This window comes from Tetrao urogallus, assembly GCF_951394365.1.
Source record: "Tetrao urogallus genome assembly, chromosome: Z".
Classification (NCBI taxonomy): Eukaryota; Metazoa; Chordata; class Aves; order Galliformes; family Phasianidae; genus Tetrao; species Tetrao urogallus.
Window position 1 is genome coordinate 33,253,481 of NC_136816.1, and position 27,985 is coordinate 33,281,465.

The 27,985-nt window shown below is 39.4% G+C and overlaps 1 protein-coding gene across 1 annotated transcript; it reads left to right on the plus strand.

Moving 5' to 3' along the window:
- Nucleotides 1–281: 281 nt before the first annotated feature.
- On the plus strand, nucleotides 282–27,609 carry PRXL2C (peroxiredoxin like 2C; the record flags this gene model as incomplete). Its single annotated transcript, XM_079548253.1, has 7 exons — nucleotides 282–456; nucleotides 24,425–24,777; nucleotides 25,195–25,263; nucleotides 25,982–26,035; nucleotides 26,437–26,542; nucleotides 26,762–26,893; nucleotides 27,482–27,609. The coding sequence occupies 7 exons, from the start codon at nucleotides 282–284 to the stop codon at nucleotides 27,607–27,609; spliced, it is 1,017 nt and encodes a 338-aa protein (XP_079404379.1).
- Between the last annotated feature and the right edge of the window lie 376 nt (nucleotides 27,610–27,985).

A 27,985-nucleotide genomic window follows, 5' to 3' on the forward strand; every position in this document is an offset into this window, starting at 1 on the left:
AGTGTCTTTCTCACAGAGAGTTACTCCACCAATCTATCTCCTATTTACACTCCTTGATGGTCCTTAATCTCTCCACCTCCTCTTTGAGTTCCACCACCACGCTGAGCAACTCATCCACCTGCTCACACCTCATGCAGGTGAAATCCCTGCCACCTTTCCCTGGCAGCAGCAGGCTCAGGCACTCTCTGCAGCCAGAGGCCTGAACAGCCACATTTCTGGGCAGGCTCTCTGTCTAGGCTGCCACAGCCATCTTGGAACAAGCCTACTGTCAGGTGGAGACCATGTTTATACCTGTGGTCTCAGAGACTGCCAATAGGAGAACTGGTCTCCTGAGCAAAGAGGAACAGCACTTACACACCCTGCTGCTCAACCCACTTTTCACACCTGCTGCTGCAGTGCAGTACCGGCAGTGCAGGCCATGCTCACACATTGATTTCACTTCCCTATTCTTAGTGGGTAGGTAGCTCCTGCCCTCCCTGATGCTCCTAGCCTAGCAGCCTGGTCATGGTCAAGGGTGGGCTGTGCTGATTCCATCCATCCCTGCTACCTCAGTAGCCTACCCACAAACTGCCCTCCCCCCAGTACAGGCACAGCAGTTTTGCTGCCTTCAAAAAACGTAGAAAGAGCTTTTTTATCACCCTTTTCACTTCAGATCCCTTGCCCAGTGCAGTCTTATCTGCCCTGAAGCAAGTCTCTGCAGCAATGCAAATAATTGATACTGCAGTTTTTTATGCATGCTGTGGAGCTGTGTCACACAGGAGGCTAATAGGAGGTGTTTACAAAAAAAGAAACAGAGAGATGATTTCAAAAACAGGACTATTTTTTCCTGATTAGACAACATTCCACATATTGCCACATAACCAAAGAACCTACATGCAAGAATTAGCATGGTCACTAATTCACTGATGTAAAAAGCAATCTAAACCTGTGAGTAGGGCTTTTATGTTATTAGGCTTGAGATATATATATATATGTTTGCACTGTTTTTTTGTTGTCATTACTTTGCAAGCTGAAAGTATGCATATACAGAAAGCAGTACACAGAGTTTACTTTTATTTTATTTTATTTTATTTTATTTTATTTTTTAGCTGTTGTACATCATATTGTTATTTCAGAAACGATATGTATTATGTCAAGTGATGAAAAGGATACTGTCAGCTTCAATATACACTCCCCTTCAACACTATAGTAACTAAACTGTAATCTAAATCTCTGCTCTTACTCCTGTGTCAGACTTGTCTCACAAGGCTCTACACACTCTGTCTCTCAGAATCTCATTTTCTATGTCTTCTGCATTATTAAGCCTCATAAGCACAGCTGTTGCCAGGAAACTAAGAAGGCACTGTTAGCTTTGTGTGGATGGATTTCCACCACCAGTGTTAGCTTTGTGTGGACAGATTTCAAATGAGGGTACATATACCTTTGTCCTCACTAACTGCTGCAGCCTAAGAGATGAGTTGAGCAAGTCCTGCAAAAAATGAAGAATTGACTGGTGAGAGCTGTGTGCCATGCAGGATGCACGCTGACTCACCTCCAGAGCTGCAAGTAGTGGGAAAAGTGAACTACTATGGAAGGATGACATCATATGTTGACAGCACACAAATCACTCTGAAAAAATGATCAGCTGTTGACCAGTGCTTATTTCCTGAGGTACTCAAAGACTTCTTATTGAAAGTTATTTTGACTTCTATCTTAAACTTTTTTCTAGTTATGTCAGCTTTTACACCCAGCTGTATAAAAGAGGTTGATCTGATAAACCTCAGCCTCTCTTAAAATTTTGTCATCTCTTCTACATTTTATTTCAGATAACTTAAATTATTACAATATGTTTGTGCAATAGGTATCATATGTAAATTTTCCTCTTTAAATGATAACTTCTGCCTTGTATTTTTATTAGAATGGAGTTCAGATTTCCAGGGTGTTTGGAAAACTGGTGGATGACACAAAACTAGAGGGAGTTACTGATTCACCAGAAGGCAGTGCAGCCATCCAGAGGGACTTGGACAGGCCAGAGAAGTGGGCTGGCAAGACCCTTCTAAGGCTCAACAAGAAGTGCAGAGTCCTATATAAAAGAAGGAACAATCTCAAGTACCAGAACATGCTGGGAGCCACCTAGCTGGAAAGCAACTCTGCAGAAAAGAGCCTAGGAGTACGGGAGAATGCTAAGCTGAACACGAGCAAACAATGTGCCCTTGTCACTGAAAAGACCAGTGGTATTCTTGGCTGCACTGTGCAAAGTACTACCAGCAGGTCATGAGAGGTGATCCTTTCCCTCTTCTCAGCACTGGTAAGACTGCACCTGGAGATTTGTGTTCAATTCAGGGTCACCCAGTTCAAGAGAGCTGAAGATACTGGAGTGAGTTCAGTTCATGAGCAGGCCCATTCTATAACTCTGTTTGAGGAGGTTTTGGATAGCCTAATCCAGGTCACTATGTGCAAGAAAATGATTGGAACAAATAATCTGCAGCAATAAACTTTGGTAAAGAGAGAAAAATACCTTTCACCTCAAGGTGTTTGACATGTGGAAACATCTTTTTCTGGTATCAATTTCCACATCTTCCATTACCACAGATACAATCCAGGTACTTGTTTGTCCTCTTTGATTATGATCTTGGTGTTTCATTTTTTTCCCCATCTGAAGACTTTCCTTCATGTAATGACTGTCTCTATATGTTATTCATCTTCTATTGCTCATCTGCAGTCTGAGGAATACTAAAAAGAAATCACCATTCTCATACAGTGTTGCACAAGAGATTTGAAAACAGTTATGATGCTGCCCATTCAGCTTACTTTCTGCCATTTCTGCAATCACATCCAGATAAAATCTCTCACATAGTTGTTTCCATAATTTTCTATTTATTACATTTCCTGTTAAGTTTAAATAAACCCATATTAAACATTATTTGCTAAGAATAACAACTTCAAATATGCCATTGGTGCACACAGTTTCTTCCATCATTCTGAGTATGCCATAGATCAAGCAATCTACCTGCTATTGTGAGCATATTAAATCACTTGCAGTTCCTTTTGCATGATCATCTTTCCAAACACTCCTTCTGTCCTGCTGACTCAAGCACTTTGAAGGACTAACTTGAAATTACTTTTTTAGAATGTGAACATTGTCTCACTGAGTATGCAGGAGATTAAATGTTAGCTCTTATCCATTTCAAATTAGATTCAGCATACAACTGTCTAATGTGAGTGCACCTAGCAATAGTTTACATTTGTCTCTCCAATAAACTTCTTAATCAAAAATAATTTAGTGGTAAGAGTATCAAAAAGCCTTTCATTAGCAGTGGATGGAGTTTTATTTATTCATATGCCATGCAACATATGTTGCTGATGTTGTAGTCTACCACATCTCCAATTTTAAGTAGCTGTTTCAGGTCTGGGTTGATATCTTGCAAAGAGCCCTTTTGCAGATTTGCATTTTGCTTGGTAGGAACATTCAGTGTGCTCAAGGTGGTTGGTTTGTGTTGATGAATAAATCACAGAACAAGTCATGGGGCACCAGGTGGCAGATTAGAGGGATTGTGCTGCTTCCTGGGATCATGCTGGGTTCTGTTTTTCCCAAAGTCATTTCAGGGTATGATTTTAATTTACATACTCTTTTTTGCAGCAATAGCAGTTATCTTCTTGTAGGGCCACTGCAGAAAGGATATGTCATTCATATCTTTTCAAATTACCAGGATCACAAGGCTATATTTCACATAAGGTATCTATCCTGAATGAGATATTTCATTGTACAATTGCAATGCTTGGAAAAACGAAGTTCGCTGGTAATGTCAAGACCCATCATTCAAGGTGCCATGAAACAATTCAAATAGGACTAGAGTTATTGAAGGTACATATGTAGGAAGTACAGGCAGGCTTTCAAGAATCCTGTTTAGTCTAACACTACAATCAGACTTTTTTTATATATAACTGCAACTTACCTTTCCATATCAGCCATTGCTTTTTGAAGAGATTTGCTTACCTATTTTGCATTGCAGATACACACCTCCAGACTCATAAATAATTATACTTAGCTTTATGATATGTCTACTTTTGTTTGAGCAGATTTCAGTCAATTTTGCCACAGGTCAAACAGAAGCATGCATAAAGAGGTATTTTTATCTGGTTCCTCATATACTTAAGGCCACATGCCAGCTTTCACATGTATGTTACCAAAAAGCAGACAATTGAAACGCTCTTGTAAAAATGCTCAGTATTAAGAAACTGAAAACAGATGCTCCAACCTATTGCAAAATTTCTAGATAATCTCAGCAGACAACTACTAGATAGACCAACAACACTGCTTGAAAAGTTTCTTGCCCTGATAGAGATATTAAAACAAACCCTAAGATATGACAGAATGAAATATTTCTAGATGCTTGCTCACAGTTCACAGATTCAGTTCTTCCAAATTCCCTCAGCAATGTGCAATTCTACACAGTTGCCTTTGTTACTAGAAAGCTGCTGAATGTGTCTGGTAAGAAGCAGCAAAATGCTCCAGTGTTGAAAACAAGCAGAGTCTTGTCAGTTCAGGAATCCTTAAGAAGGGCAAAAGGAGAGACAAGCAGCCCATCAATGCATTAAAGTTATTAAATTTCTTTTCCATTTATCCCAAGTAATCCAATTCAGGCAACTATCAATCACCAAAAAAAAAAAAAAAAAAAAAAAAAAAAAAAAAAAGGATCTCAAAGAAAGTAGAGTAGAGAAGACAAGTAATGAAATATTATAGAAATGGTAATATAGAAATATTACCAAAGATGCAGGGACAAAGCATGCATTCAGACATTATCAGACACTTGAGATACTCTGTGAAATGGAAACTTGATGTTTCTCAACAATCTCTGAATATTCTAGAAAAATTAGTTGGGAGCTCATACTTATTATAACCTATAATGTACAGACTTCCACTAGGAATCAGATCAAAATGCTTTTGATTCATAGAGCAAGTTTTTTCTTTCTCCCACAGCACTGCTTCATTTTCTGTGCATGATGAACAGCTAAAATAGCCTCCATTAGTAACACCCTGGATCTGTTTTGCTTATGTGATGAAATGCAGCCTCATGAGCACCTCTGTTCCCCATGTATTAATTCCTAAGGCCTCTAGTTTCCAGTTTTTTCATGTAAAGAAGAAAGGTGCTGTCATTCGAAATCCAGGAAGAAAACTATCAGCACCAGAGCCTAACAGTAAAAAACTGTAAGATGTATCTTTTACAGGCTCAACAGAGGACTTATTCCAATCTTTCATCACTGGGAAAATAATTCCTATCTATCTCTTTTGACAAGAGAACTTTCAGCCTGCTCATCTTGCTGCCCCACAAAGACCTCCTTCATCTGTGGGAGCCGACTGGTGGCTTACAATTTATGTGTATGAGTCAGGATGTTCTCAAAACCAATCTTCAGCTAAGCTAGAGCAGAGCTGAGAAGTGATACAAAAACAATTAACTTGCAGTATTTCCTTTGCTAAAAAATGTATTACTTGAATGATAAATTATCATTTGTATTTGCAATGTAGAATAATGTGTCTCAATAACAAAATACTGTATGAACAAAGATGTATTTTATGCTATGGAACAGAGGAGGAAAAGAGAATAACTTGTACAAAAAATATTTTCTTATGCATTAATCTGGCCATATTAAAGCAAAATGTGATTGGTTTAACTTAAACAACAGAAAAATATCAACATTATTTAATCAAAAAAGGTTGTTGAGCTTTTTGTGGCTTTTGTTTTTGTGTCACACGGAACATCTACACCTTTTATTCCACTGGCAAAATCTGATGCATTTTAAAGATAGCCTATCGCAGCCAACAGAAATAGAATCTGGATAAACACTGCCATGCAGTGGAGCCCTATGCGGCAGAATATGCTGCAGCTTCACGATTTTACTCAAGAGCAATTAAAGCTCGTACTTTACAGAAAAAGTTTTCTAATATAGATAAGAAGAGTGAGTCTTTACACAGGTAGCACAGACGGAAATGATTTTACAATTTTTACTAGCTGGTCTTGGTTGGAATATCTTAACTGGGAGCCTTGAAGAAGTGCTCTGAATCAGAAGTAAAATGAATACAATTCTTTGTTCCCTTTTTATGAGACCTGTATGACTGCTAAAGTATTTGTTTTACATTATAGAACCCACTCCACAAGCAAGAAGACTTCTCATGCCCACAGAGATGTATGCTTTAGTGCAGATTTAAAGAACAGTGGGCAGAGTTGGAAAATCTGAGACACATAGATCCATATAGATCCAATATAGATCCAGCAGTTCACAGACATAGATCTTGTTTAATTTTGTTAGGCTGGCAACTCGCTAGACATGAAAATTACTTGAAACATTTAGCCTCAAGCTCAGATGAGTCAGGAAGTTATTTGGGGATTCATTAATGAATGACAGATAAAGAAAGGCCACAGAGAGATGAGTCATATCACCAAAACACCAAAGAAATAACAGACATAGCCTTTCCAGTTCTTATTTCTTTTGGCTTTTTCTTTACTTGTTCTGTTTTTGCTTATTTGTTTGTTTCCTCATCATTCAGAGTAATTTTCAGCTATTACACTTCAATTTTAGTTTCTTTAATGTCAATTTTCTATAAAGCTGACTCATAGATGAAGGATTTGTCCTCCTGATATGGTAATAAACAACCTCTAAATTCCAATTTCCTAATGTTTTTCTTCTCCTGAGTCATCTAGTGTTAGTTCTAAAGCATTTTCACTATGAAGTAACAGAAGTTCAGACCACTGTAGCATTATCACTCCTCAAGTGTGTCAGCCAGGATAGCAGGTATATCAGAGTTGTGTCAGTGATAGCAGTAGCATCAGAGATTACACCTTCTGCAATTTTTTTTACAAGAAAAAGGCTGCTCTCATACAAGCTTCATAGTACTTGACTTAAATCTACACTTAGATGGAGAGCTGGCAGAAGCAGAATCACAGCAAGAATAAATCTGATGAGCAGTTGGGATGTGGTCAAGAAGACTAATGAGAAAGGATGAAAGTTGCCACATGGGAATGAGGCAAATGGCTTCTCAGCAAACTGTAGTCATTTGGCTGAGCAGGTAGACATGGCTGCAGAAAGGAACAAAGATAAATCTATTGCACTTGACAGTTGGCTTCAAGGTCACTCAATGACATCTTAAAGTTTGAGTAAAGCTAAAGATTCACCCAAAATCAGTGCAAAAAAAAAAAGTATGTGCTACTCAGCCTACAGTAGTAAACAGATTCACTGGTGGAACTGATTCTCCTTTATAGATTACCAACAGAGCAGAGGATGATAGTCACTCTGCACTGCAAAGGCTTGTCAGAGGCATCAGGGAGGGACATCACAGATATGTACAGCAGTATGATGGCAGAAATAATCATACTATTGCTGTCCATCTAGCAGAAGCAGAACCACATATTTGCAGTCATGTGGAGTTTTATTTGAGCAATGGCTAGAAGGGGAGATTGTAGGTTGCATCCCATGCCAGAAATAGCCAAATAAGTTCTTGCTGAGTACTTACTTATTCAGCTGCTTCCATGTAAATAAAAGGAATGAGACCAAAAATTGAAACAACAGAAATATATGCTCATGGTGAGAGTTTCTAGTGGAAAACATGACAAACATACCTAAATTTCATCAAACTCAGACTAAACTACGCCCACTGATTGCAATTCTGCACAAATCAATAACATCTTTCTTCACACATCTTTTAAGTCTAATGTTTTGCATTCAAACTTGTACTACAGTCCTTTCCCTTAGCCTCTGTTCCAAGGAGAGAGCTGTATAAAATTTTTATCTCATGCACTTTCACTAACATTATCATTGCTACCAGTCAGAAATACAATGAATGAAGTTAGGAAAGAATGATCAGGATTCAGATCTCAAGTGGGGCTGGCAGCCAGAGGGAAGAGAAAAAAAAAAAAAGGGAGTGAGGGGTAAAGGGGGGTGTGGAGGGGAGAAGAAATAACATAATTATGGGGCAAATTTGTTACCAGCAGTGTTGAAAGAATAAATATCCTATCACTTAAAGTCAGTGACTCAGAATGAAGTGCTATAAATGCCAATTCTTATAAATTGTGGTGGCAGAGGTCAGAAAAATATCTTAATTTTCTCAGTCACTATGTAAAGATGATTCAATATATTCCTCTAATTCCAAAAGTGGCATCTAAAAATAATGCATCTTAACCATACTTGCAGAGCATCTCTTACAGCCACCATACATTACACTAACACAGTGAAATAGTTATTGATGGCAGTTGGCATAAAAGATTTTTCTTATTTACAGCCAGATCAGAAATGTTCTGTCTCCAAGGACGAAGGACCATGAAGTCAAGAATCTTATCTCATATGTGCTTTACCAGCATCTTTTCTATTGGCAGGACATACAATAACAAACAGAAATCACTGATCCTAGTAACATGCTTACGTGTCTCAGTTTCCCTGAAGTGCAGCTCTGCTCAGTGTTAACCCTGGCACTTCCATGGGTGCAGCAAGAATTGTGTGAAGGGGTGGTGCCAAATACTAAGCAAACTGGAGGAGAGAGAATAGAATCACATAACTCAGGACAAATTAAGAGCAGAATCAGCGTACTGGACTGCTTGACAGTAGTCAAGACTGTTTGACTTGTCTTTCTGCTGGCACTGGCGTGTCCTGATGCATGAGACTAGCATGCTTAGCTCTAGCACCCAGCACAACAACAAACACACTTGGTAACAGGAGATAAAAGATGAATTTATCTAAGGACAATGAGGGAATTCCACGCCTTTGGCTAGAAAGACAGCACTATAGCCCAGGAAATCCACAAAGTCATAATCCTATCACTCCAAGGAGGAGCAGCTCTCTGAGGAGCAGCTGCCTGAAGAGGAGTAGGGAAGGTTCAAGAACAGCAAGAACAGGCAATACCAAGAGACCTTTCTGAAATCTGAGGATGCTGGCATGCCTCCTTTTTCCTATTTTATTTCTTCCTAACAAGGATCACAGCGCAATGTGTTTATTTAAAACCAGCAAACTGAATTGAGTCTGCAATACAAACACCCCTGTAGGCTATCAAGCAACCACAGCAGCCAGGGGCAAGCAGCAGGCTTAATCTGCCTTCCCCACAGTGGAGTAAATAGGGTGTCTCCATTTTCAAAAGAATTGTGTTCATCCAAATTTTTATCTACACAGCTGAAGGCAGATTTGGCTCAGCTTGTTCAATGGCCACGAGGGCCTACAATACACATGCAAGGATGCACAGATGTGCAACAAAGTCTGAAAAACATGCTCTGCCTTTTTCTAAAGTGTGCACAATGAATATTAAACAACCCCCTGAAGTTCCTGTTGCCATTTGCCTGGAATCAGCAATGCCATCTCTATTATACAAGCCGTCTTTGGAATGCTAATGACTATTTAAACTAATTTAGAGCAGATGTGTAAAGAGACAGGGCAGTGACAAGGATATGGCACAAAATAAGTACAAGATTTTTCTGTGCTTTTTCTTTCTTCTTTGTTTCGAGCAGGCCAGACATTTTGTTTCCAAATTGGATGATTTCTGAAACACTCAGAAGACATAAAATGTTATTATCCGAGTGGCTAACATACCCACAGGCATTGTTAAAAAGATTTAGAAAAATGAAAAAGCTGCCACATACCAGAACATCATGTCAGAGGCTGAACTGCCAGATGAGTCACAGAGGAAATGGATGCAGAGCCTTTTGAAAAGTGGAATCTCCCTGTAAGCCACAATTCTTCTGTATTTGCCTAAATATTCTTGCACTAGATTTCAAAGAATTACAGTGCTAAAAAAGCAGGGAGATTAAATGCATGTGTTTAGTGGGAAGATAGCAAGCAGGTGATGTGACAGCCAATTATTTACATAACCAGAAAGCATTTATGCACAATATACAATCCTGTGTTACTTAAGAGTTACAGTATCTTAATTTCTTCTGTTTTCTGAAATGTAACACTGCTAATGCCTCAACCAGCAATATGATAGGAGGACTTTGCTTTCTGGAGTACACTGCAGCTTCCGATTATTAACTAGAAAGTAGCTGTCTTTTTTGTTTTTTGTTTTTTTTTTTCTCCTGTGGCATGGAGGAAGCAGCATCCAAATAGTATATGCCTTAGGCTACAGCAAAACTAATAGGATCTGCTGTGTTCTGGTTTTGTGCATGTATGCTCTCAGAGGGTAACCCCCCATCCCAGATCATCATTTCAGTAAGTCCCCATCTAAATTTAGCATGTTACCAGATGAACATATCTTCTGAGGAGTGCCTCTCTGGAAAGATGATCACGACTTGAATTTCATTTCTGATGCTAAGAGAACTTGCACATGCTGAAGTGAACTGGAACATTAACAGTGGATTCTCTGATGAATATCTTGGCACAAAAGCATGAGCACCTGAATTACAATTAGACAGGTGAGCAGGCAGCAACTGGTTATCAGATTAAGTTCTGTGCTATATGAAAGAGAAGACAACAGTTCTAAGAAGCTGTAACAGTTCAAAGAGAACACAGATTGTAAAGCCTAGGGATGGACCTAGATTTTGAGCACTCTAAAATACCTTGGCACCATGCTGTTAGATATGAGACTTGTGAGAGGTAGATCGTGTTTTTGCAGTGGAAGCTTCCATTAGTTTCTGTATATAGCAAAGAATAGGTGACCTTTTACAAAGAAAACTGAACAGAGTGAAGTTGAGACAGAGGCATTCCAACCTAGGCAGAATGGGCACAGGCACTAGGGCAAAGGAGAGACAGAATGAGTGAAAATACTGTCCTCCTATCACTATAAAAAGTCCAAAGCATACCCAAAGACAATGGGTTGGTGTATGGGAACTGCTGAATCATGGTCTGAGCCTCTGACTGATTACTTGAGATGAGCAATGAGTCAGCCACAGGAGCACAGGTGAAGGCAATTCACCTGTGCTGCCAGAAAGGGTGGAGCCTGGCTCCATCTCTCCTAGACCCATTTAAGAGCTGACTACCAGGGGGAAAGCATCTTTTCTGGAGATCCCTCCTCTGGAGTTTGCTGTGAGCCCAGGATACAGGTAAGCTTTCTATCCTCTTTTTGTTATTATAATCTGCTCTGCCAAACTCTCTTATTTATTTCATAATTATAACATCTATATATTCATTGACTATATGGTTAGTAATAGGCATGGCCATGGCATCAGAAGATCGTAAGCCTGAGATGCTCAACCAGTGAGTGCCAGGAGAGGCTTTACCTGTGTCAGACCCAGGGTATATAATGGGATGGATTTTACTATTTGCACAATTTTTCCCTTGTCAGTAGGGGATGTGTGCCCCTTATTGCAATAATAAATAAACTGCTCTTCACATAGAGCTTTGCCTGCTTGGAAGCTTTTGATCTTGAGCATATTTCTCACATGCATGCTTTTCATGAGATATATGAAATACAGCACCCTATATTTGTCCCCAGAGGAAGATCTTTGATGGAATTATGTCTACTGCTCCATACTCCTATATTATACTCCCCGCTTAGCAGATCAGGTCTGTTCCTTTATCTTTTTTTCATCCTTCTGTGTTCAGCATGTCCCAGAGAAGTACAGTGGCAGGGAAGCTGTGGCTGTACCATGAGCATCTTTTCCCATGACAGAGCTAGCAAAGCTGCTTCTACTGCAGCTTTGCAAAATGTTCATAAAGCATAAAGGATGGAGACACAGTTAGCTATCCTGCCGCATGCTCATGCAAAGGTTAGAAAGAATCTAGTATAGGATAAAAAAAAAAAAAAAAATCATTAAAATCTTTATTGGGAGCATCAGACTGTCCTTGTTCTCTCTGCTCATGTTGTTGCATCCTTTCACCTAATTAGAACAGTGGGGAGTTTTGTCAGTTTTTTAGTAGATGACAAGCTATTTCTAAACTTCTCTGTATAAATAATTTTAAGTCAAAAATCTTCTTTTAAAGGCACATTATTTCAAGATGCAATTCTGGAATCAAATTCTAAGCAGAGAATACAACCCCAGGAAAGGCTTACATCTGTAGAACACAACTTCTGCCAGTTTTCCAGGAGGATTTTTTTTCTTACTAGCATCCTAGCAAAGCAAAAATTTGTGACCAAAGAATAAGATTGAGGGGGGGGGGGGGGGGGGGAAGCTTTTTTTTCTTTTTTTCTTCTTTTTTTTTTTTTAAAAAAAAAAAAGCACTAATGATCCAAATGTAAAAAATGAAATAGATGAAATAAAATTAATAATAATACATAATAATAACAAAAAGAAGAGCGAGCCTTTTGCTGTAGTCACATCTTCAAAACAAACCGAATTTGCACCCCAACGTCTGAGCAATGCCAGGCTGTGCTTTCCTGACACCAAGTGGTTAAACTGCAAAAGTGCACTCTGTTGCTCTCAAACGCTCCACATTCAAAAGGCTGCTAGAAGGGGGGTTATAATTAAAGGTTCTTATAAAGACAATTCTCCTCACCCCACTCTTGATTAAGTTACAGGTCCTAATATGGTGTTTCATAAGAATGTCACATGTTAACTAATTTTTTGTTTCATTCTGTCATCTTCATTTTTCAAAGAAATTTCCATTTATTCATACTAAAAATGTTGCTGAATCTAGAAGCCAGATAAAGTATTTTAAAGTATCCCAACTTCTATTATTCTGTAACAGGAGCAGAATCCACATTCTGTGGAAGTCAATAAATACCTATGCAGTATATTTTAAAAGGAACTCACAGACAATAGAGCCTGAAACTGAGCTTGACATTGGGCAGATATCTCCTCCCATACTGCTATTACAGAAGTCAGAAAATAAAATGTATTAGCAAAGAAAAATAATTTTAATAAGTGCACCAACACAATTGTCATTTGGTTCAGAACAATTGCCTTTCAAAGTTAATGATTATTGACACTCATATCTTTGTACTCTCTCAACAGTAAGAAGTCTGGTCCTATTCACTGAGTGTGATCAGCATTCGGGGAGAAAAAAATCCCATTTTCCTTTGGATTTCCATGCCTAATGAACAATTGAAATGAATACAATCACATTTACTTGTGCTTCCTGTGTGGCTGTCCTCAACAATTCCTGCCCATTTTGAGTTAATAAATTCTTCGGAGTGGACCCTATGCTGCATATCTCCCTGTTTGGACATATTTAGCTTAACAATCAAATTTTCACTTGCTTACTCATTTCTTTCATTCCTGACATTTCTGTTAATATAATTCTGTCTGCAGTAACACAGAAGAGGTTTTCCTAGGAGGTAAACTTTTTAAATTGCAGTTAAAATTCTTTTTTTTTTTTTCTTCTCCAATCCATTAGCTTCAACCACAGGCAAAAGTGACCTTCAACCAAGAACCTTTCTTATCTGTCCTAAGCCTTTTAAACACTGGGTTTCTGAGCACATAGCTTTACTATTACACTAAAAATAAAGAAAAATAGAGTAAGGGCTTTTGAATGGGTACTAGGAGTCAAATGAGACTAGAAAATCCTGGGAACTATAGCAACTCGCTGGTGGTATACTTTTTGTATGAAGAAAATTGACTTTGCCTACCACAAGTTCAGATATAATTAATTGCAGTAGTCTTAACTGAGATGGTGATCGTGGAGAAGGATTAACGGCAGTATTTTCTTGACAAAGAATAACAATATTTGTCTAGCAAGTTAGACGTGAAGAAAGCATCACTCGGATTTCATACTAACTCAGCTTTGCTAGGTACACTTTAGTAATCAAAAGCAGATACCTTTGAAGAAAGTCCATCCTGTGATAAATCCTTACTGCGTTTCATTTCTGAATACACTCACTTCCAATTTCATTTGCGTTATTGCTTCCTTCTCTGTTTTTAAACTATTTTTGTGTACAATGAGGTATCTTGAAAGACGAAAACCATTTCTGAAAGAGATTTGATATTTTTTGCTGATTCACATTTCAATATTAAGCTTTTCATGGACATAAAGTTATAACACACGACCACAGAATAAACAAATCAAAAGGCAGTGCAAAAAAAAGTTGCTATTTAGGAAGGCTCTGAACTACCTTCAGATGTTTTGGGAGACCCCTCAATTACAGTTTGGTTTGCAGGGATAAAGTATGCTATGTCAAGAGGTTGCATTCACTAAATTGGGTACAAATGGCATCTTTACAGGGCCCTCAGGAATGTCCTGCATAGGAGGAATTAACTTGCTGCCTTGTGACAGTCACAGGAGAGAAGGAACAGGAGACATATGGAAGGGGACGTGGCTGAAGCAACATCTGGAGATGGCAGCATTCATATCTCCCAGGACACATTCAAAATATAACAAAGCTGAGGAAGTGTGGGATAGATGAATGGACAGTGAGGGGGGTTGAAAACTGGCTGACTGGCAGAGTGCAGAGGGTTGTTGTTGGCGGTGTAGAGTCTGGTTGGAGGCCTGTAACCAGCGGTGTTCCACAGGGGTCAGTGCTGGGTCCAGTCTTGTTCAACATCTTCATCAATGACCTTGATGAGGTGATAGTGGCCACCCTCAGCAAGTTTGCTGATGATACAAAGTTGGGAGGATTGGTTGACACACCTGAAGGCTGTGCTGCCATTCAGCAAGACCTGGACAGGCTGGAGAGCTGGGCAGAAAAAAACCGGATGAGGTTTAACAGAAGCAAGTGTAGAGTCTTGTATCTGGGGAGGAATAATTGCATGCGCCAGTACAGGCTGGGGGTTGACCTGCTAGAGAGGAGCTCTGCAGAGAGGGACCTGGGTGTCCTGGTGGACAACAGGTTGGCCATGAGCCAGCAGTGTGCCCTGGTGGCCAAGAGGGCCAATGGCGTCCTGGGGTGCATTAAAAAGAGCAAGTCCAGCAGGTTGAGGGAGGTGATCTTCCCCCTCTACTCTGCCCTGGTAAGGCCTCATCTGGAGTACTGTGTCCAGTTCTGGGCTCCCCAGTACAAAAAAGACAGGGATCTCTTGGAAAGAGTCCAGTGGAGGGCCATGAAGATGGTGAGGGGCCTGGAGCATCTCTCCTATGAGGAAAGGCTGAGTGAACTGGGTCTGTTTAGCCTTGAGAAAAGAAGACTGAGAGGGGACCTGATCCAGGTCTATAAATATCTAAGGTGTGGGGGGCAGAATGGCGAGGATGGACTCTTTTCAGTGGTGAGTGGAGACAGGACAAGGGGAAACGGCCGGAAACTGCAGCATAGGAAGTTCCGCACAAATGTACAAAGGAACTTCTTTACAGTGAGGGTGACAGAGCACTGGAACAGGCTGCCCAGAGAGGTGGTGGAGTCTCCTTTTCTGGAGATGTTCAAGACCTGCCTGGATGCCTACCTGTGCGACCTGGTGTAGGAAACCTGCTTTGGCAGGGGGGTTGGACTCGATGATCTCTGGAGGTCCCTTCCAACCCCTATAATTCTGTGATTCTGTGAAAAAGACAAGAGTTTAGGGAGGAAACTGATTTATTATGCGGAGTGGAATATTCCCACAGCTCAAGTGTGCCAGGTTTTTACACCTGCTTCTATTTATAGTCAAATTTTTCACTATTTATCTACTTAAGTTACACCTACCTCTTACACGTGCATAGGATTATGTAAGTACAAGGTTACATAACATGTTCAAATCTTCTTCTTCAAATCTCTTATGATCTTTACTGGTTGTTTGGAGAGATATCCTACTCCTCACTTTATCCAAACTTGGGCACAAGGACATTTAGTCTATTTTGATTGGCCACTGCTTTGGACTTGGTCCCTCATCTAAAGGCTGTCTGTCCTTGTTTCTTAGTTATAGCAGCCTTGGATCTTTAAAGAGAAATATCCCATCCTGGGAGGGTTGCTTATCCTAGATAAACAGGACACCTGGAACTTAAAGCAGAGCTTCAACCTTGAGCAAATACTTCAGCCAGACATGTCTCAATCACGGCTCTAGTATTTTACTAATTGTTTTCTCTGCAGTTCTAATCCTTCAAAAGGCAATTAACTCTGAAAGACTATTAACATATATAGAATATATGCTGAATAGTTTACTCTTTTTAAGGCAGCACATAGCTGCCAAATAGCACCTTCAGGGTAGATAGCAGATATTAGATAGTAGATATTGTACTACTGACTCCATAGCTGGTGTTCATACCCAGAAATTGCATTACACTAATGTGACGTACAGTGTTTGAGTAAGTTGAACTGCTGGCCGCACAATCTTTAATATGTGGCATGAACTCTGTATCTCAAGTGTTTGCAGACTCGCAGTCTCCATTGCAGTGTGAGCAGAGTTGTCCATGAGCTTTCAACTTAATTACTTTTTGTATTTGCATTATCTCCAAATTTTCACTGCACTTTTGATTAAGTACTATGTTCTCCTTTTCCTTTTGTCTTGAATCGCTGTGTATTATTTGTGCATACTGCAAGAAGCACACATGTTGATCAGTATTTGGAGTATAAAATTAAGGTCATGTACTATTTTAAAAATGAAAGGTGCTTTTGTTCCTTTTATTTCATCTCAGAGTGGAGAAGAATAGTAGACCACATTCCCCCATTCAAGTCCTTGGGTAATCCAAAGGGAGGTATGCCAAGTATTGCAGTATTTGCAGAAATCACTAGAAAGAGGTGATCAGCAGTAACTTCAATACTGCCAGCTCCAAATAAAGATAGCTCTTGACCCAGAATCTTTCCAAGGGTGGCATATCTGGGGTTCTTTTTAAGCCGAACTTGAATTTGTAGGTACCTGGTTTCAATCTTCAACTCTCCTTGATTAAGAAGCAAAGCTAACAACTTTCTAGTAAAAGCTTAGGACTTAAAGCTGACACTTGTCAGCCATTATATGCTACTTTCCCATTTCCTTCATCCTTCAGAAATATCTCAGTGCAGTTTTAGCGTATGCTGTGAATATCATAGAATCATAGAATTGCTCAGGTTGGAAGAGACATTAAAGATCATCAAGTACAACCTTGTCTAAACCATACTACCCTAACTTTGACAAGCCACCACTAAATCATGTCCCTGAGCACCACATCCAGATAATTTTTAAATACATTCAGGTGTGGTGACTCAACCACCTCCCTGGGGAGCCTATTCCAGTGCTTAATGGCCCTTTCTATGAAGAAGTTTTTCTTATTATTCAACCTAAGACCTCACCAGGTGCAACTTGAGGCCATTTCCCCTCATTTGGTCACTTGTAACCAGTGACAAGAGACCATCCTTACTCTCACTGCAATCACCTTTCAGGTATTTGAAGAGTGCAATAAGGTCTCCCCTCAGCCTTCTCTTCCCCAGACTAAACAGCCCCCCTTTCTTCAGTCACTCCTTGTAGGGCACATTCTCCAAGTCCTTCATCAGCCTTGCTGCCTTTCTTTGGATCTGCTCCAGCACCTCAATGTCCCTTCTGTTTTGAGGTGCCAAAAACTGAACACAGTACTCAAGGTGGGCCTTACCAGTGCTGAGTACAGGGGTAGGATGACTTCCCTAGTGTTGCCCACCACACCATTACTGATACAAGCAAGAAGGCCATAGGCCTACTTGGGCACATTGCTGGCTCATATTCAGCCGACCATCCATCAGTACCTAGGTCCCTGTCAGACACCTTTCCAGCCAGTCCTCCCCAAGTCTGTAGGGTTGCCTGGGGTTGTGTGACCAAAATGCAGGACCTGATAGTTTGCTCTATTGAATCTCATGCAGTTTGCCTTGTCCTATCGATCCAGTCTATCCAGGTCCCTCTGCAATGCCCTTCTCCCCTCAGACAGATCAACACTCCCCCCCAACTTGGTGTCATCTGCAAACTTTCTGAAGATGCAAGACTAAATTTTTTGGCACAAGAATCTAACTGCTGACATTTTGTTCTTCATGATGATCTTCATGCGGTTTCTTTCTACAACTGGACTCCAGTAAACAGCTTACTCCAGAAGATTTCCATCAATTTTATTCAAATTGAGTAGTCCATTTAGTTCAATTATAAATTCATGAGAGAACAATGAAAATACATTGTTATTATCTGAAATTCCTGTAGTAAGCCAAAATAGTGCAATACTAGAACACCCATAGCTTGTCCTACAGTACCAGGTCTAAGTACTCTGAACAACTTCACATTTTACATGCCTGAGCAATTATCCCTTATTCTTATTTAGCCTCATTATTTGAAATTATTATTTCAGATAAGCAGAATTGAAATAAGCACATCAATAAGTGGAGTTACTCGACAATAGCCATAGAAATTGAATTTATGTCTACTTTAATCAAAGTTAACTTTCAAGTGTGAATAATCCTATTTGGTCTGCTAGCCAGATTTCATCTTTGATCTGGATACTGAAAGGAAATGAATACTGTTTTTTTACAGAATTTTCCTTTGTAAAGTTAGGAGATAACATAAAACAACATAAAAATAAGTTTCACTGAGTGACTGTTACAACCCCAGTTAATTTATCTCTATGATCAAAATGATATTGAAGCCATTAGAGTTACGTGTCAGAACATAGGAGACCATGGCAGAGCCACATCATGAATGTCTGAGTACCTAATGAGACTTCTTGAGCAATGACTTTTGATCACTCTTTCCTGAACCAAGAGAATAGGTCATTTCAATCTGAGAAATTCATCTGATATGAGAATAATGCATTGTCATGCAGATAGGGCAAAAGCTGCCTTTTACAAGTTGATAATGCATGATAATAAACTAAGAGCAGATTGTTTTAGACATTTTATAAAAGAACAATGTGGAAATTGGGAAAAAAAAAAAAAGTTAATCGGGTATTAAGGACAAGAACTGTCCTTAATAATGTAATCCCTTACCATTCTCTTTTCTCTTTTTTATTATTCATATTCTATTCTTCAGCTCTTCTGTGTGAAATTGTTGGTTGCAGACAGAAGGGTGTTACATATGCTAACTCAGAACATGAAAGACAATGGTGTAATGGAACAATAGTACATTAAATGGAACTAATTTAAGCGACCTTTCAGCAATTTGCAAAAAAAAAAATATAACACTAGAACACTTGCAGATGTTTTTGTTAGAGCTGATACCTTAATATGTTTTTATTCATGGTTCTCCATAACTAAAGCAAATTGAACATACTTGTATTCCTTCCTTTCACTCTGTTCTTCATGTCTACTTTGGTGTTATTTTGTACTTTAAATTTCTTTTTTTGTGCATAAACAAACAACCACAATAGAAATGCAAGTATGTAGAGAAGAGAGTCATACATGCAAATGAAAAATAAGGAAAGACAATAGATAGCTTCATGAAGAAGTAAAATTATTCTGAAGCAAATTAAGCAGTCTCTTTGTTGAAGCAAGTAATTATGATGCGAACAGCAGAAAGAAAAACAGTTTTCTTGTTTAAACGCAGTCCCATACAAGAGGAACCATATTTCTCAGCCGAGAATCACTCTCCAGGGCACCAAGCACGGGACTCTCACTGACGCCAGCTTGAAAGTCAGGCCCCAGATGTCCAAGGCTGCACCACAGCCTTGCATGGCTTGCACCCAGCTTTGGCATGCACTGTTCTGCCTGTGGTGGGAGTCTCACCAAACACAAGATTTCCATTAGAGACATTTTTAAAGGCGCTCTAAAGAGATCCAGCTGAAAAGCTGTGATATTTAGAATTCCTTACAGAGGATGCACGTTATGACCATTTGACATTTCACCCTGAACTGCTTTTCCTTGTTTAAATCATTTCTTTAGGAGGGCCTTTCTAAACAAAACTTGCTTACTTTCTCCAGGTCTGGTACATGAATCACCTCAGTCAGGCACACTGTAACCAGAGACTGGCAACAAATCTTAGTCATTTTGTAAGGAAGGAGGGTAAGCACAGGCCATGGATTTGTACTCTACAGGATGCAGGCAGTCAATCAAGATCAAATGTTAGCAAAATAAAAATAAGTAGCTAAAAATCTGGTGCTATAGGAGAATAGATCTGAGCTCCTAACTAATCCCTGAAGCACAGAAGAGATATCAGAAGTTGTTACTTATGATTATGTACCAAAAATGAATGAGATCTGTTTCAATCATGTTAAAATTAGACTAAGCTATTAACCTTCAACAAGTATAATATACTATTAAGTTTCCTCAAGAAGAAAATTTCTCACTTTAGAAAAATATCAAACATCATATGTAGAGTCACGTGAACTGAATATACTGCTGAAGTAGACACCCAGCTCACCATGAACACAGAAAACAGAAACAGGACCTGAGAAATACAGCCTTCTTGTGGTATGCTTACTCTGCATAAGCAAAAAGAGAAGACTGTGGGCAAAAGAGAAAAAGAGGAGGAGAGGCAAGGGTAAAAGAAACAATTTTAGACTTCTCTGCTGAAAATAAATGTTTTCTGGATTAAAAAAACAAACAAAAAACCCAACAAAACACTATATAGGGTTTTCAGGAAAGTCTTTGTTCACCTTGTATGACAAGTATAAGTCTCAAATAACAAGGTTTAATCTTGCATGAACACCCCATGTGATCCACTTTTCATTCTTTGCCCCACAATCCTCACATCTAATTTACACTGTAATTTCAACACTAAAAATAATTAGCTTACTTTCTAAGAACCTTATTGCTAACAAGATACAAGGTAAGCATATTTGGCTAATTTTGATTGTAACATATCTTTTACTTGTTTCTTTGCCTATAAATAACCTATGTAAGTAATGAGTTCTTCAGGTGAGAGACTTGCTCCCTCTCAGTTCCTTAAAGAAGTATTTAAACTCATGGCACTGAGCCACAAGACAGCTTCTCTATAATATAATTTACATTCTTGACATGGAGTTGGTATTCTCTAGTTTTCAACTACAGCACACAAAGTAGATAGATGCAAAATAGGAAAAGATCAAATATGAAAAGCTCTGAATAAAAGCATCAAAGGCTTTTTATGCCTTGAAGTTGTATTAATCAAAGTATCATGCACTTCACTTAAAATTGTTACAGTTCGTTTTGTAGTAAGGTTACCCGTTGCAGCACTCCCTTTAGGATTAGTGCTACCAAACTAAGTCTGCCCAATTTAACAGCAAAAAATTTTTCTCTCCATGGGTACATATTATTGCTAACCTACTACAGTAGATTTCTTAGAGTGTTTAAGCTATTTGTTTTATAAGGCAGCAGCTAATCAGTACACATTGACACTTAAAGCAGACTTAAGATATGCTTAGTCTTGTAAATAATTTTGAACAGCTTCAAAAAGGAGTGAAAAATCAAAATGAAAAACTTTGGCAAGTTCTGAAACGATAATATATCTCCCATAGGGGAAAGGTAGGGGGAAGAAAATGGCGCGCACGCACACACACACACACACAAAAAAAAAAAAAAAAAAAAAGGAAGGGGGAAGGAAAAAAAAAATGAGGGAAAGAAAGAAAAATAAAGAGAAATGACATCATGAGATAGTGAATATACTCCAAGTAGAAAAAAAAAATAAAAAAAGATTAGATGATAAAGCTAGTATTTGAAATACGACTTCAAAACTGCAAGTGATTTTCCTGGCTGATTAAAATAAATATTTCCACAACTCTATGACATGAAGTCTAGTATAACCTAGTCAAAATTACACTATCAGAACAGTGAAAACAGCCATAAGGGTAAAAGCCTCTTATCTAAAGGACAGCATACATTTTACTGCTTTTTAATTACAACAATTTAAAAACAACTCATTCTTAGTTAACACTTAACAAAATACTTTTACTCTAGAATTATAAACATTTATTCCAGTTGACAACTAATAACCACAATGCCTCTAGCTAAATAATACTTACATAAATAAGGAAAAAAAAAAAAAAGTACATCTTGCAGTAAATAGATAATAATATGGTGTTTCACAAGTACATACTACATACTCTAAACTGTTGTGGCACACTACTTATATAAGCCACATCACTCCTGTCAGGTATTTTATTCATTTCTTCTAAATAAAAGGCTTCAGGTTGCATAATTATGACTGGCATTTTGTTTCACTGGCCAATACAGAGGAAATAAATTATGTCACATCTGTGTTTGTTTTCTTCTCCTTGAAATGGTAGGAATCCAAATTTCCTATCCACAACAAAAAGTAAACTAGCTCTTAGCTGTTTAAATATTTGGCTAAGTTTCCCTTCGCAACTGTAAACTGCACCTCTGTGTAGAAAGTAACTTGCATCCTGAATGCTACATCGTGATTAATATGACAATATATAATTAATTCTCCTTAAGTCACTGAAACAAAGGCAATGCTCTGATGACTACATTGTCCATGTTATCAACATCTCATTATTTAAGAAATGTAAAGAAAAGAGCAGGGGAAAAAGAAAACAAAACAAAACAAACAAACAAACAAAAAAAACCAACCAACAAAGGATGATCTCCCCAAAGATAACTCATACGAATGGTCCTTATGGTTTTGATGCTTGTAGAAAGTTTGTATTAACCAGAATATCTGAAGTCAGCAGATGTGGAGTCTTTCTTTCCATCTAAATATGTGGAATTTGTAAACGAATTTCTGTTAAGTGTACCTAAATGAATGACTTTATATTTCCACTTTCAAAAGCGACTGCTAATTTTGAGTGCCTTCTATTTCAGGGAACATGGTAGTGCTCCACTATAAGTAGCATTTGTGTGCTACTTACAATTCCATGGAACACTACCAAAAATGGGAACCATACTTTTCGAGGAGCTTCAGAGAATGTTTTGGAAGATATCCTTGGGAAAAGATGCTACTTATCAGGATACACTGTTGACACCAGCTAAGGCATTCTGAACAGCATAAAAGAGCTAAGTTTGCAGGCAGACTTTTAGGCAGGAATGTGTATCAGCTCTAACAGATGTGGTGGGCTCCTCAGAAACTTCCAATCAAGAGAGACTGACTTCTCTGTAGTCTAGGCACAAGAAGCTATACTGAGCTGGGACAGTGTCCTGCAAATTTATGACAACCCCCTGTCCAACACCTCATCAGTAGATCCAACCATACCTGCATCCCAAAGAGTACCTGGCTGCATATCCACTGCAGGAACACAACAGTTCAGCTGTAGGCTCTGATTTCCAGCTGCAGAGATGACAGTCCTCTCCCAGTTCTGCTATGCCCTTGTGCTCTGCATACCGAGGCCTGTGCTACCCAGAGGCTTTACTGCAGCCAATAGAATGGATAGGTTATGTGACCAGTCTGCCAACTTCAACCTCATAAAGAGTAAAGCATATCAAAGGTCACCACTTCTCCCTGCTTTTCTACATCTTGTGGTAGTTCAGGGTAGGCAGGCCATTCCCTCTCTGTTGCACAAACCAAATTTTGCTCCTAGGCTGCTGGTTGAAGGGATCCAGCTGACCACAGAAACTATGTATAACTGTTACCTGTACAAAGAAGTCTGACAATTGCAACACGGAATTAATACTGCCCAGACTCTTATCTAACAGAGAGCAAGTCTCGCAATTTTCAGAAATTCTGTACAAATTTGAGGTCAGTGTGGGAGCATACTGGACTACAAGATTAGTCTTTCAAGCAAACAGCTATAAGCAAAAATATAAATTCTTTACTAACATTTGAACACTGATTTGCTCTCTCAGCAAACTGTTATGATGAGGACCACATTTAATCTGACAAAGCCAAAAGACAGATTCACATAATGAAATAAAGTGCTATTGCTGAAACAAGAGGGATACACCAGTTCCACCTCCAGGTATGCCCTGGAAATCTGATTCCCCATAAGCACTTTATCAGCCAGGGATCCCCTTCCCTGGCGTTGTTGTTTACTATGTAGAGCTAACTTGCCTGTACTGTTAACCTGGCATACAGCACTTGATGTGCCCTGAAAACTATTTAACAAGTTTTAGGAAATTAGTTAGGGAATATCTCAGCTGGGGTGTAAACTATGTTGAGGGGGGAAAGGTTAAAAAAAAAACAAAACAGGATTGCTCAAATGAGAAAACAAGATTGAGCGCCCATAGTCTGTATCTAGTCAAAAAGTCGAAGTAGTGGGTGAGGAATGTTCTATGCAGTCTTTCACAGTAGTATGAAACCAATGGGTTTAACCCAAATTTCAGGTGGTGATGTGACATTAACACTGCAGAAACTAAGTTTGCCAAGAGAGTATCTAGAATTAACTTCATGAAGGAGAATAACTCCAGTCCTGTTCCCAGGTGCATTCCTTCTGGTACCTCTTTTTCACAGCCCCCTGTGAGAAGGAAGGTGCTGCTCTCGTAAACTGTCAGCTAACAGCAGACTAAAATTCTGCTCGTGTCTGGTGCTCCTACTTCAGGGGAGCTATTGAGCTCCTCTACTGCTGTGCGCACTCCCTGCAATCACACACTTCTGCACTGCTAGGCATCCACTGCTTGTCACCTGCCCAAGTCCTGTGCAGTTCTTTTACTCCTGTGAGGGATGGGTTATGCTTTTTCTGATGCAGCAACTCAGCACTTCCTAGAAAACATCACTTTCTGGCTCGATTGCGGCACATTGCAAAGGCAGTCCTGACCGGAGGCTGGGTGACGGTACCACTACTTCTGCTCACACATCATTTCTGGGATCTTCCGTTTGGCTCCACTGCAAGTAACTGCATTCCGGCTCCGTCTGATAGGCAGCGCTTTTGGCAGCGCATCTCCCTCCCTGCTTTTTCAAAGGCCTTCACAGGCCTATTCCCCCTGCAGCCACTGGCAGTGGACTGACTCCAGCTGCCGGCACAGGACGTTGCCCTCCCACCCTGCCTTGGCGCCTCCTCGCAGGCCTCGCGCTTCACCGACCGGCTCCGCCTTACTCTCTCGGGAAGGTCGGGCGGAACGGCGGAGCCGCAGCCATGTTGGGAGCGCCTCTGTGCCCGGTCGTGCAGCAGGTCCGTCCCGTGTCCGCTGCGCCGCGCCTTGAGCCCGCGGAGATGCGGGAAGCCGCCCACTGCTTGGTAGTGGACGCTGACGGGAGGAGGATCCCCTTCGGGACCTTGTACAGGCGGCAGAAGGTCGTCGTGGTGTTCGTGCGGGTGAGGAGGGCGGCAAGGGGCTGAGCAGAATTACGCTCGTACTTGGAGAGTTCTGAGCTGTAAAGGTGGGAGCGGGGGGGGTGGGGGGGGTCTTCGGCTGGGTGAGCAAAGACAAATACATAGCAGATAAAACAAGTCTTCAGCTATGTGTTTAGTTCAAGTGTACTGCTGCCCCATGTCCCAGCTGACAAGCCAGCTCTTGTAGATAGATGGCTAGCATGGCCCCCGACCCGGAGTACGTACTCAGGCTCGGAGTAATTAAATCAGGTTCCTAACCCAAATTTTGTGACTGCAGTGAACTTCATTCTTTCCCATGCCCATTTCCCAGTCACCTCCAAACTAGTTCATGCCTGTAGTCAAAATGTTTCTTCACTGCTGTGCAGTAATGTCTGTTTCTTTCATGTTCATCTGTTGCAGAATTTCTTGTGTTATACCTGTAAGGAGTATGTAGAAGACCTGGCAAAAGTCCCCAGGAGTTACTTACAAGTAGGTGCCACACCCCTGTATGTGCTTTACAGTCAGCTCCATTATCTCCTGCTGCAAACTTAAACCTTCCAGGAATCAAAGGAAGGCTCACAGTAAACTTAATGGTTGCTTGGTTTCTACAGTTGCCACAATGAATCTGCCAAGGAGACTTATGAAGGGAGTTATTGCATGGCATACCTTTTAGCAGCAGCATTATTTCTCCTGACATTTAAACAAACAAGGCTTGTGTATTATACTCAGGCCTAACGGTGCAACTGCAAAAGACAGCACAACATACTGATTGAAGTTATATATACTAAGGGCCATTAGTATATGGAAATCACAGATAAACTTGCTTGTGTGCCAATATTTGCATGCTCCGTCCATATATGCAGGTGCAACTGTGGTGAAATTTTGTGTTTCCAAAATCGTGAACAGGTTGCATTCAGTAGGAAAGATGATGCTATTAATGCTACCGAAAGTGTACTGTTCACATACCTGTAACTTAAATTACCTTATAAAAGTAATTTACTGCTTAATAAGTTAAGGTAGCTACTAATTGTGGATGACAGATAAAAGCATTTTGCTTCAACTATGATGCCAGTGACATTAATTTTGAATAATTTTAATGCAGTACACCATGATCATTATCTTACAACATCAAAATGCTAATGTGTTGCAGCTATGCAGAAGCACAGAGTTCCTCCTTTTCAGTATCAATACTTGTGATTTGTTCTAGGAAGCAAATGTGAGGCTCATAGTTATTGGACAGTCATCTTATCATCACATCAAGGTAAATAAGGTAGTCATTAAATAAACTGTACGCTTTATAGTGTCTTAATGACCTGCATTGAGTTAGCAGCCTAACAGAAAACCAGGCCAGTATTCTTTCTGATGAAGCAATTCTAATAGTAATGCTTGAATAAGGCAAATAACTAGAGCTTTCAGTTTAAAATCCACTGAGACTTGTTCAGGGAAGATCTTTTCCTGATTTCAATGGAAACTTTGTTTTAGTAAAAGCTATAGGGCTAAAATTTTTTGGCCTTTACTTTCATTTAGCATTACAAAGTCACAGTTTTAAAATTGAGGTGTATTTCCGTGTTGGTTTTTTTTTTTTTTTTTTTTTTTTTTTCCTAACTAAATTACTTTCTTGACCTTAAAAATATCACTTTCTTTTATGTACATATTTTGCAGCCCTTTTGCAGTTTAACTGGGTATACACATGAAATGTATGTAGATCCACAAAGGGAAATTTATAAAATGCTTGGCATGAAAAGAGGTGAAGGTAATGACGTATCAGGTAAGAATAATTTTCTCACTGATATGACTTAAAGAACAAGAATGCTTAGAAAATAATAGCATGATCACAATGGGCATAGGAAGCTTAACCAACAGACTATCACTGGTAGGCTGCATCTTGTCAAAGCACTGGTTTCTTCAATAATCATAGCAACCATTTGATTTTGTTGTTATGTACTTTTGTACGTCTACATGACAAGTTCCTTGCTGTTTTGTTTAGTGCAGAGCCCTCATGTAAAATCAGGCATGCTCTTGGGCAGTATTAGAAGTATGTGGAGAGCAATGACTAGCCCAGCTTTTGACTTCCAAGGAGACCCTGCACAACAGGGAGGAACTCTGATTTTAGGCCCAGGTAATCTCACTCTTGTTGTCTAAAAGTGACAGGCTACTCCTTTTGTTGTTTGCTTTAGTGCTACCATCTCTGCTGCTGTCCGTGTGGAGATGTAAGGAGAACAATCCTGTGCTGTCTCTGCAGTTCTGCTAGCACAGTGAACCCATGGAGGTGTCATTGTGCAGCCTCACCTTTGGCAGGGTCAGCACAAAGCTGACCTCTGTCCTATAAAAATCAGTAGTGCTGCTGATGGCTTGAAGTTCAGAAGGTATTTCTGAGTGATATTAACTCATTCTGCTTTCAATTTGATTTGAGGCATTTAGTGTGTTTGTACAGTGGCACAGTTTGTACAGTGTACAAAGCCATCTCATGTCATTAGGACTTGCTATTCTTCAGCAGATTTAATTCATGTAGATGCTTCAATGCCCCTTGTTTCTACAACTTAATTAAAAAGAAAAAATCCATGTCATAATTTAAAATAGGATTTACTGTGCAGTCTACAAGATACGTAAGAGCTTGTAGGAAATCACAATGCTTCTTTCATTCACTTATACTTTTTAATACGTACTGTATTCAACTAATTGCCTGTTTATTCTCATTTCCTTTCAGGTAATGAAGTTCATTTTTTGCATCATGATAGAAACAGATTGGATCATGTTCCCATTAATTCAGTTTTGCAACTGGCAGGAGTTAAAACAGTGAATTTCACAAACAAACCCCAGATTATTGACATATGACACTGAGGCAGTGTGTCATTTTTTTTTGATGCTCCACAAGAATGACACTCCAATGAATTCCCAACAGCTTCAGTACTCTTCATCTTTATAGCATATCTGAAACTATGTCTGGAAGACCAGAGCACAGAATAAACTACATGACACTGAAGACGGACTAAAATACTGCTTCCGTTGTATATAAGATAATAAAAACTAAAATACAACTGAGACCTATTGCAAAAAAATTTTGTGTCTTACTGCTTTCTCATATAACAATCTTGCTAGCACATTTTAAATCTTTGTTCAGAATGCACTGAACTAAAATGCTTTTGCTCAGGAAGAACTTCAGTTTCTTGCCTTTCAGTAAACCAAATTGCATTTAAATCCAAAACTTTTC